At 28.0% G+C, this 12,184-nt stretch overlaps 2 protein-coding genes across 3 annotated transcripts; both read left to right on the top strand.

Moving 5' to 3' along the window:
• The first annotated feature begins 5,465 nt into the window (after positions 1-5,465).
• On the top strand, positions 5,466-6,296 carry LOC148195788 (uncharacterized). Its single transcript, XM_088095290.1, has one exon. It carries the CDS (start codon positions 5,466-5,468, stop codon positions 6,294-6,296), a length of 831 nt encoding a protein of 276 aa, XP_087951416.1.
• Positions 6,297-8,055: 1,759 nt separating this feature from the next.
• LOC148195787 (uncharacterized) lies at positions 8,056-10,773 on the top strand. Of its 2 annotated transcripts, none has more exons than XM_088094811.1 (5): positions 8,056-8,260; positions 8,408-8,560; positions 8,698-9,058; positions 9,180-9,337; positions 10,424-10,773. In XM_088094811.1, the coding sequence occupies exons 2-5, from the start codon at positions 8,474-8,476 to the stop codon at positions 10,685-10,687; spliced, it is 870 nt and encodes a 289-aa protein (XP_087950937.1). In that variant the 5' UTR covers positions 8,056-8,260; positions 8,408-8,473; the 3' UTR covers positions 10,688-10,773. The 2 variants fall into 2 exon arrangements, with proteins under 2 accessions (XP_087950937.1, XP_087950938.1); XM_088094812.1 differs by having other exon boundaries at positions 8,056-8,323.
• The last annotated feature ends 1,411 nt before the right edge of the window (positions 10,774-12,184 follow it).

Genomic DNA, 12,184 nt, shown 5'->3' with positions numbered 1-12,184 from the left:
AATTTTAAGCTGTTTATCACTGATAAAATAAGATGTTATAAAATTGATAAAACAAAATATTTATCAACATTTGTAAATACAAGATTAATAAAATTATCTAGAAAAAAAAACTATACTAAGGAATATATCTAAAAGTACTAACATAACCACTTATACCATCAAGATGACTCTACACATCACTGTTCTTCACTAAAATATAAATTATAATGAGTTAAAAAAAATCAGAGCTAAGGTATACCTTTCCCAACTCTTACCATGAAATAACAATATACATGTTTTTTTCCTAAATAAGTAGGGTTGAATTAGATGTCGAAGTTCTTACAAATTTTAGAAAATGAAATAATTTATTTGGCAATAGTACTGAAACTATTATTATTTTTTTTTTATAGTTTGTCAAGTTGATTTTTGTAAAGTAAGTTGAATCAGATTATTTTTGTTTTAATAGAATGAGACTTTCAAAAGTTGAATTATTGTATTTTGGTGAGAGAGCTTTGAGTTTAAAGAGAAGCAGAGGGGTTTCATTAAAAACAACTCTATAATACTTAAGTTAATAAAAGAATAAAGATATTTTATAAATTATAATAATATGATGAAGGTAAAACATATCAAAATTGAGATTTATAGTTGAATATGATAATTAAGTATTTATTTCTTATATTTATAGATTTTCTAGGTTATAATAGTTTCTATTTACTTGAAGATATTAAATATAATATCCTATTGATATTAAATAATTAATAATTATTATATCATAACAATTTGAAAATATAATAAAAATTATTATATCTTAAAAATGTTAAATAATCAATTATTATATAATATTATATTAAAGATATAATTAAATATTTTAAAAAATTAAATAATCAATTATTATATCATAATATTTTAAAAATATATTATAATAATAAGTAATTATATTATGACATATTATCTTTAAAAAATTTAGAAATATTTCATAAGATATTTAAATTTACATATTTTAAACACCTAAAATTTCTCAAATATTCCAACAAAGTTGTATTGCCTTCTGTCAAACGCCTGTAATAAATTAAAATAATATTAGATACACAGAATGAATCCACTGGATGACTGATTTTCAAAAGGTTTTAATTCCTTTTTATTACTTTTTGAATTTCAGAATCCAAAAGAGAGATATATAAGATAATAGGAGATAGCAAATAATATTCTGTTACTTCAAACCAGTTTCATTAATATCATCAGATTTCGAACCCAACTTTCAATGTTTGAAATAGTATCTCAAAGTTACAGACATCCATGGAAACGATCATTTTAAATTACACTTATTATCTATATATCTCTTCTATTATCTTTTTAATAGATATAACATAAAAAAAATCCTATATCTTTATCTTTTATCAAATCCTCTCATATTTTTCTTTCTATATATTCTTCTATTCTGCTTGTTTTTTCTCAATTTTGAAGACATACACATATCACTTTAATTTCTTGAAGCAATGGAAAGGAAGAATTCAACGGAGTTAGAAGGAGAACTAGATCTCACTCTCTCACTCAAGTGCAGTGGATCAGAGGAAACAACAACAACACCTTTCGTTTTCCTAGGATCAAAGGAAACAACAACATCTTTCCTTGTTCAAGGAGACTCTTCACAAACAAAGCTACCCTCAATGCAAAGAGATATTCCTAATCTTGATCTTAGTCTTAACCTAAGCCTTAACCCTAATCCTTCTTTGGCGTCATTTTCCGACGATAACAGCACCTATCTTTCATTAGCATCTTGCAACCACAACGCAAACCCTCCAAACGTACCTACTAAAGCAGCTGAAATTGTTTCCAAAGTATTTTCTCTTCCGAAAAACTTATTCTTACTCAAAATGTTTTTTTCTGATCCTAACTTTAACCGTTCTTGGCCGTCATTTTCCAACCACAACAACACCCGTCTTTCGTCAGCATCTTGCAACCACGACGCCGATCCTCCAAATGCACCTGCGAATTAGACTTTGTCTTATTATAACCCACTTTTGTGACTAAGTTTTGTCTTAATATTAGGATTTGTTTAGATGTTTTAAATTTTCATGTTCGTTTTTTAATTGAAGTTAGTTTCAACATATGTTTAGTTATGATTTCAGTGTCACTTTGAATAATAAACTTTTAAGTATATTTATAATTTGAGAAACACCTTTTAAGTATATTTATAGTCTTGTTTTCTGTACAATATACGTTAACAATTTTTTTTTGAATTCAATAATATCAAATTGTCTAATCGATTTATAGCAATCATAATTTGTTTGAGTTTTAAGCACATTTGTTTATATCTTATACGGTGTGGGTTATAGTTTTCTCATATAATAAATATTGTTAATATTTTTGTTTTAGTATATAATAACGGTACAATATCGGTTGGTACTAATATATTAGATAGGTTTCTGTTTATATTTTACTCACCGGAGTTAAATGGTTAGTATACAGCTTATGAAAACACTTAATCAAGTGACTATTTTTTATTATTTTTAACTAAAATATATATTTTTTCAAATATCAATGTATTAAATATTGTCAGTTGTATTTAGTTTAATACAAAAAAGTTAGTATGATTTAATATAAACTTGTTAAAAACAAATTAGGTAAAAAAAACAAATTAATTGTATATAATAAATTTTGTATTTAAAAACAAATTAGGTAAAAAAAGGATAATTTAAAAAGTACATTATGTAACATCCAAATTATAATCCGCTGATAAAATAAGATGTTATAAAATTATATAACAAAGCATATTTGTCACCACTTATAAATACAATAATAGTACAATTATCTAGAAAAAATAACTATATTGATGAATATATATCTAAAAGTACTAAACATAACTACTTAGGGCTGTAAAAATCGGTCACAACTTACGGGTCAATTCGGTCCACTACAGGTTTGAGCCGGATTGGATTTGAAAAAATTGTATTCTTTTTATGCGGGTCAGATTTTAACCCGACTCATTTAAACCCGGCTCATACGGATTGAACCCATGGTGGGCCGGGTTAGCCCACCTACCTAATTTTATTTTATTAAAATTTAATTTTAATTTTATAAAAAAATATTTATTATTTCTTCAAAAAATTATTTAAATTCCTTATTTTCAAAATTAATTAAACACTCATGTTGAGAATGAAATTTGAAAGAAAAATTTGTTTAAATTTGAATTATAGAAAGTTTGTAATTTTTTTATTTTAAAAAAATTGTAATTAAGTGAGCCAACCCGTTTGCCCACCAACCCGTGGTGGATCGGGCCAGGTTCAAATTTTTCTGACTCGCTAATAAATGAGCCGAGTTGGGTTGGTTCACTAAGTGACCAACCCGTGGTGGGTCGGGCTAGGTGGCCCGTTTTGACAGCTCTAACTTAGACCACCAAAACTTTATGTAACATCACCATTATTCAGTAAGCATACTTCAACACATATCCCTCGTTTGCTCCCACTAATAAAGTGATCATCACAAAAGAAAAAACAACAAAAGAGACAACACAGTGAAATAGTGTTTAAAAGAAAACTCCATAAAGAATTTCATTAATCATATGTTAGTTCAATAATAAAACATTATATAACTCATAAAAACATATAATTAGTTGACTTTAGACTCAATTATGTCAATGAAGGTGTGCACTCATACTACTATTTATACTCTACAGAGTTATAAATAATGGTAACTCGATCTACTGACATGAGGTTAATCTTCCACTCCTAAAATTCAAAAATTTAGGATAAAGACCTCCTACAATTCTCCTAAAATACAATAAAAAAATGGAACTTAAATGAAAAGGTTGTGAATAAAAGTTAAGAATTATAATTTATGGAGAAAATATATATATGAGTATGGTAAACGAGGGAATCCCATTGTATTGGTATTATATCGCCAAAAAAGCAATTTCAAAACCAATTAAAAGAAAAATTTGACATTTTTTATATCACAATTATAAACTTAGAAATGATTAGAACAAATTCAGAGTTAAAATATAAATTATAAATGAGTTTAAAAAAATTACTCACGTTTTTTTTCTACAGTATACCTTTCCCAATTCTTACCATGAAATAATAATAAATAAATAATATATACATGTTTTTTTCCTAAATAAGTTGGTTTGAAGATGTTGTCGAAGTTTTTACAAATTTTAGAAAATGAAATAATTTATTTGGCAATGGTACTGAAAGTATTATTTTTTTTTTTATAGTTTGTCAAGTTGATTTTTGTAAAGTAAGTTGAATCAGATTATTTTTGTTTTAATAGAATGAGACTTTCAAAAGTTGAATTATTGTATTTTGGTGAGAGAGCTTTGAGTTTAAAGAGAAGCAGAGGGGTTTATTAAAAAAACTCTATAATACTTAAGTTAATAAAAAAAATAAAGATATGTTATAAATTATAATAATATGATGAAGGTAAAACATATCAAAATTGAGATTTATAGTTCAATATGATAATTAAGTATTTATTTCTTATATTTATAGATTTTCTAGGTTATAATAGTTTCTATTTACTTGAAGATATTAATATCCTATTGATATTAAATAATCAATAATTATTATATCATAATATTTTGAAAATATAATAAAAATTATTGTATCTTAAAAATGCTAAATAATCAATTATTATATCATAATATTTTAAAAATATAGTAAAATAAATTTTATTTTGAAATATTAAATAATCAATCATTATATCATAATATTTTAAAAATACAAATATAATAATAAATGATTATATTATGACATATTATCTGTAAAAAATTTAGAAATATTTCATAAGATATTTAAATTTAAATTTTTTAAACAACTAGAATTTCTCAAATTTTCCAACAAAGTTGTATTGCCTTCTCCCAACGCCTCTAATAAATTAAAATAATATTAGATACACATAATAGAACCACTGGATAAATCATTTTCAAAAGGTTTTAACTCCTTTTTATTACTTTTCGAATTTCAGAATCCAAAGAGATATAAGATAATAGGAGATAGCAAATAATATTCTGTTACTTCAAACCAGTTTCATTAATATCAGAATTCGAACATCCAACTTTCAATGTTTGAAACAGTATCTCAAAATTACAGACATCCATGGAAACGATAATTTTAAATTACACTCATTATCTATATATCTTCTATATTATCTTTTTAAAAGATATAACATAAAAAAAATCTTATATCTTCATCTTTTATCAAATCCTATCATATTTTTTTTTTATATATATTCTTCCATTCTGTCAGTTTCAAAGACATACACATAGCGTCTTAAATTTTTTGGGATCAATGGAAAGAAAGAATTCAATGGAGTTAGAAGGAGAAGTAGATCTCACTCTCTCACTCAAGTGTGGTGGATCAGAAGAAACAACAACGTCTTTCTTTTTCCTAGGATCAGAGAAAACAATACCTTTCCTTTTCCTAGGATCAGAGGAAACAACACCTTTTCTTTTCCTAGAAGACTCTTTTCAATCAAACCTACCTTTAATGCAAACAGATTTTCCTAACCTTGATCTTAGTCTTAACCTAAACCCTAACCCTAATTCTTCTTTGGCGTCATTTTCCAACGACAGCAACACCTATCTTTCGTTAGCATCTTGCAACCACAACGCCAACCCTCCAAACGCACCTGCTAAAGCGACCGAAAATGTTTCCTCAGAAAATTCTTTGGCGTCATTCTCCGACAACAGCAACACCAATCTTTCATCGTCATCTTCCAACGACAACACCAACCCTCCAAATGCACCTGCTGAAGCGGCAAAAAATGTTTCCACAGTTAGACGCTCTTTGGGTAAGTCTCGTCGGACTTCATGTACTCGACGGAGCAAAGGAAGGAGCGAAACTGTTCCTGCGTTGTTTCCTTGGGCGAAGAATCAGCGAGCTAGCGTCCACAGTAAGGAATATCTATTGGAGAATAATATCAACACCATCAAAGGAAAGGTTCACTGCAAGAGGTGCGAGCATGAATTCGAGTTGAGTCTGAATTTGGAAGAGAAATTGAATGACTTATGTCAATTTATTAGCAAAGGAAAACATAGGTGGCATAATAGAGCTCCACATGTTTGGACGAGTCCGGTGTTCCCAAAATGCCCTATTTGCGGAAGAGAAAGCAGCAGCAGACCCATCCTTGCCAAAAACAAAAAGGAGATTAATTGGTTGTTTTTATTGCTTAGCCAGATGCTTGGTTGTTGCACACTTAATCATCTCAAATATTTCTGCAAGCACAATGAGGTCCATCGAACTGGTGCCAAAGATCGTCTTCTTTATGATACCTATAAGATTCTGGTCAATCAGCTCGTACCTGGTTTTTTTGTTTGATTGTCATTAGATTTTGTCTCGTTAGGAACCACTTTTGTGACTAAGTTTTGTCTTAATATCAAGATTTGTTTATTTGTTTTAGATTTTCATGTTAGTTTTCTAATTGAAGTTAGTTTCAAGCGATGTTTATTTATGATTCAGTATCACTTTGATTGTATAAAGGTTCTTATATATGTTGCCTTTTCAAGAAATATTAGCTTTTCAACACAATATTTTACCTAATATATGGTTGGAAGTCTTGTTTGACTAAAAATAAGACTAATTTATAATATATAAGTGAGATCCAAACTTTACTTTATAAGCCGGTTTTGTGAAACGAGTTAGACTGAAACTCACCTTAGAATCAGCTATGAGTTTATCTCAATTATTATCATATAGCTTACCTTGGGTTAACCTTGCAGTATTAGAGGAAAATATATTCTAAAAGCTAAGTGATAATAATGAATGTATAAAATCATATAAGAATCATATTTTCTAATCAGTGAACTGTTGCATATTCAAAGTAAGTTGCACCAGAATTAATAAATCATTGGTGTTGAATGGGAAACATCTCTTACAATCTTTTACAATCTGTTTTTGAAATTTAAGTTTACAGTCTGGTTTTCTGTATACATTAACCATTTTTTATTTTGAGTTTCATAATATCAAAATGTCTAACTTGGTTTGAGTTTTAATTTATATCTTATACGGTAGAATAATAGGTTATATTTTTTTCACATAACAAATATTGTCAATAATTTTGCTTTAGTATATAATAACTGTAAATATATCGGTACTAACATATTAAATATGTTTCTGTTTATATTTTATTCAGCGGAGTTAAATGGTCAACATGGCTGACTTATACAAACAATCAAGTGAATATATTTTTATTGTTTTTAACTAATATATATTTTTCGTTTAGTTTAATACAAAGAAATTAGTATACTTTAATATAAACACTGTTTATTATAACTTAAGAAAACAAATTAATTATATATAATAAATTTTCTATTTAAAAAAATTATTTTAGTAGAGAAGGGAAAATTAAAAAAAAAATGCATGCGACCATTCAAATTTTATTTGGCATGGTTTTATTTTGTTTCTTTGACAACCATAGTTCACACCAGGGCGACATAATAAAAAATAGTAATAATGACTATTTAACACCCAAATTTATTCGTGTGAAGAAAAGTTTTTATTTTGAAAAAATAATAATAGTTGTAAAATTTGCAATGCAATATTTTTACAATTAATTTCAAATTAAATAAAATTAATTAAAAATAATAATAAAACAAAATACAGATTAATTAGGAATTAAAAAAATGTATGACGGAAATAAAATAAATTAAAGAATTTTCGTTTATTATACTTTGTATGTGTTATTCTATGCACTTCCACATATTTCTGCTCAACGGATTCCAAAAATCTGTTAAAGAAAAAATTATTTAATAAATTTTGAAATTTATTAAAGAGTTTTCAAAGATTTTAACAAATTATTGAAAAAAAAATTATTAAAAAATTTTAAAATCTAATATTGAAGAAAAAAATGTTGAACTGATTTTGAAATATGTTGAAATACGAAAAAGATATAGGATTTTTTGAATTGCGAAATAATTTTGGAATTTTCAAAAGATATGAGGGTGCAGAGATAAATGTGTGGAGGTGCAGGAGAAATACTCATGTGGCGGGGTTGTGGTTTGGGTTACGAGTGGGCTGGATCGAAAAGCCCAATTAGCCAGCGAAATAGGGGTCGAGGCATTCACCAGCAGAAGGTATCACTCGTTCTTCTCCTCCGTTCTCTTCCTCCCTAGTCTTTCTTTCCTTTTCTTATTCTTTCAAACCCAAAACCCTCCGGCAGCTATAGGAGGTTGGGCGGCCAAGGGCGAGCGGTAGGGCATTGAATGCTGCTGGTAACGGTGGGTGAGTGAATCGGAGTTAAGGCGTGGGGGTTTTCGTTTTGGAGGCGCTAGGAGGAATTCTAGGTGGGTGAATGCGGGTTTCCGTTTAAGTCTCGGTGGTGATGATTTCTATAATTGATACAAAATGTTAAGTTGGATTCTAATACATGATCAGTGTTATCAGATTTCTTGCTATATCACTGAATCTGCAACTAACGAGATCTTTTACAGGGACGCGTCTTATATCTCTTTATACCGTAACTTACCCTTCCATTATACAATCAATTCTGTTTCTTCATGGGAACTATTCAAACCTTCGTTCATTTATTAGCATGGGTTTCTATTACATGGTCGCCTGGAATTGCTCATTCACTTTCACCTCTGGTTAGTAAAAAAAACCCTTTCTTTATAAATGATCTTCCCTTGTCTTTGATGAAATAGAAATTGATGGCACAACCTTGCAGCATTATGATATGTTTTATTTTCTTTTAATTTTGTCAAATGATTTCTTGCATTTTCAGGTTATGGATTCCGAAAAATTTTCTCCCATGAATAAATTTCTGATGCAGTCCTATTATGACAGACACACCAATTTACACAATTCCGATTTCGAAAACTTTGTGTCTCAAGAAGTCACTTCTAGCTTGTGTGAAGTGCTTCCAGATAATCATGATCTTGTTTGGAGATTGTCAGATATAAAGCGCAATCTTACGGGTGAAGGTTCCCATCGTAGTGTGTCGACAGTGATCAAATTTCAAAGCCAACATTTAAAGTCTCTGTCTGAATTGTTGAGCCACTCATGTGAACTCATAATTATTGAAAGACTTCCTTCCGGAGTTTTTGCTGACCCATTTGAGTTACAACATCTTGTTCATCGTGGTGGTAAATACTCTATCTACATTTGTTATTCATATTTGTACAGAAAAATGTAAAAGAATTTCATATTTGTAATTTTAGGATTGTCAATTTGTTTCTTTTGAGTTAGTTACACTTTGTATTGCAGTGTTCAGTGACATAGCTGTCTTTGGTGATACAAATTTGGAGCTACCTTCATTTTTGTCCAATCGTTCTGTTGTTGAAATTCACTTAGTTGTAGACCCAAATATATTTCAAAAGCCAACTGATATCAAGACTGAGCTTCCCTTGCATGCTCGATATCAAGTAAGACTGTTATGTTTCAGTTACTTTACCACATTCATCTAAGCTTGTCTTTGAAATCTAATGTTCTACAAAAACAGTAGCAAATTACGAAGGAATTGTCAGTTTATCACCATGATAATTGCTTCAACTAGACATCCAAATGATAATTATAAACAAGTTGAAGCAACATCACCTAGGCTAATTACTTTTTATTTACCACCGATTCTTAAATTGTAATACTATGCTAATAACACTAATTTGTTCCTCTGCAAATAAAACGAATGTGGCTTTAAAAAAATACTATAGCAGTACGAGGATCGTTATCAACTTCTAAATTTCTCCCTTCTTGTTTGAAATTTACTCGAGTTCTGTTAGTTTGAGTATGAGACGACCAAAAAAAGGAGGAATGAGACTGCATATTTAGTTATAGTCACAAAACTTTACTTAACATAAGAGAATATATTGGAAAGCAAATGTGAGAGGTGTATTAGTAACATTTGTCATACTAGTGTTATTACATGTCATTTAGCAGGGTACACTATAGAATATGACACTGCCTTTGAAAGGTTTTTTGATAGGAGATTTTACGAAAATTTAGTACTAATGAAATGTGAATAAGTCCATATAAGAGGTCAAGACATCATTTTCAATAAAAAATCTTAAGACAATAAGTCTGTGGATCATTTTACTTATATATTAGTCATTTTATTCACTTTTACATAACGTGAAACTTTCAACTTACCTTGAGTTCTTAACAATGTCTCTCTTTAAGTGTGAGTCGGAACATCTTTCCCTCGAGTACGAGTGTCTTAGTAATAAACTCTTAAAACTTTTAGGATTTTTCACCTACTTTATACTTTTAGAATGAACCATCAGCTCTGGTATTATTGTAAGATATTTTGATAGGAGATTATGAGGGTATCAATAAGGGGTGAAGCAACCCATGTAAGAGACCAAGACACAATTTTCAATCAAAAACTTTCAGACAATAGATTTGTATGTTTTATATATATATACTGGTTATCTTATTTTGCCAAACATAAAACTTCCTACTCACATTGAATTCTTTAAGAGTCTGAACTAAATCATTTCTCTCTCTTTTTGCAGTCTCTAAATGAAACTGGGTACTCAACAGTTGAATTTGGTGCACCGGATATGTTAGTTCGTTGTAGCACAAAGGACAAGGTGGAAAATCACTATTGCTTCTTCCAATTGGAAAAAGGTGATGCTAATGTCTACGACAGTCATATTGTTTGGAGAATACCTTCTGGCATAAATAAGCATGTTGGTCTTGTTTCTACGGTTACATTTACTGCAGCTTTGTTATCAACTCTTACAATTGTTGTTGCATCGTTATATTATTTCAAATAAATGGTTGAAAAAAGATTTAAGAACATCGTGACAATATTGATTTAAATTAAAGAAGAAAAGTCTGAGAGGAATTTTAGCATTGGAAAGGGGCAGGATGATCCAAATTTAAGCATACAATGGATAAAACAATTAATAACAAATATTAAAAATATGAAATTATAATATAGTTGACTAAAAACAATTAATAACAAATATTAAAAAATATGACATTATAACATAGTTCCTTAAATGTATCATGTATATATATTTAGAGATGGCAATCTGTTTTTGAGAATAATATTGTTTAAATTTCTCTTTGTTTTAATGAGAATCTTCGTATTGACTGAATATAACCACATATATGAGTAATATTATTTTTTTCAATTGAGTGATATTATTTTTTTCAATTGAATATAAGAACAGAAATAACTCTATACATATATGTTCCGTGCTGGTGTTCATACTTTGTATTCCATAGTTTTTTTAAGTAATATATATTAACATTAATATGGGTATGAGAATGAGACTTAATATGGTTCTTTTTCTCATACTCAGGTTGATGATGATATATATTTATCCTTGTTTTGTTTTTGTTTAAATTAAATTGTTTATTAATATATATATATATATATATATATATATAATATATATATATATAAGATATTTTTCATTCTTTTTATCTTGAATGAGAATTTGTCGCACTCCACCATGTAAATTACTAATTGGAACAATCACATTGTTTCGACTCTTTATGTTGCTCTGTTGATATTTCACTAAATCATATAAAATTGAACTAAGAGTACAATGAAATAAAATAAAAGATAACCTCTATTTGTACATCCATGGGTGATTTAGAATTACACTTTTAAATCAAATTTAACTCCATTTTAATCTATATTTTATTTTACAATCTTCTAAAAATTTGTTAGTTTGTTTCAATGATACATTAAGTTCAGCTTAAGTTGGATTCCTAAGGCTATGTGAATTTTGTCAAAATCTAAAATTAAACTCAGAATTTTTGTCAAAATCTAATATATAATTTTATATGACTTAAGGGTTAATTACAGAGAATTTGAATATATTTTTCTGTTATAACTTTTTGACACACCTTTTCTAAAAAAAAAAATTTAATTTATTATTTCATAATTATACAATTTCATAATTTTCTAATTTTTTGATTTTAAAATTTTAAAAATTATAATTTCATAAGTTTATACATTTATAGTTTTATAAAATAGTAAAACTATAAAATTATAAAAATTGACTTTAAATATTTGTATTTTTTTATTCAGATATATAGTTTTTACTGTCGATAAATTTTGATATATATTAACTTCACCTAAGTGTTATAACATAATTGATTTGAATTTTTAGGCTTTATGTGTGTAGTTGGATGAACTGATTATCACACCTACATTTTGGTATGAGTTGGGTCAAATTTAATAATCACCCCACATCCCATAAATACTCTTTTCTAATTGTCCTCTTTTGAATGAATGAAAGAGACAAAACTGTCCC

Source organism: Vigna umbellata, chromosome 7 (genome assembly GCF_029865625.1).
Source record: "Vigna umbellata cultivar VRB3 chromosome 7, Vumbellata_1.0, whole genome shotgun sequence".
Lineage (NCBI taxonomy): Eukaryota > Viridiplantae > Streptophyta > Magnoliopsida > Fabales > Fabaceae > Vigna > Vigna umbellata.
The sequence above is the reverse complement of the archived record's forward strand: the minus strand, read 5'-3'. Positions and strand labels throughout refer to the sequence as shown.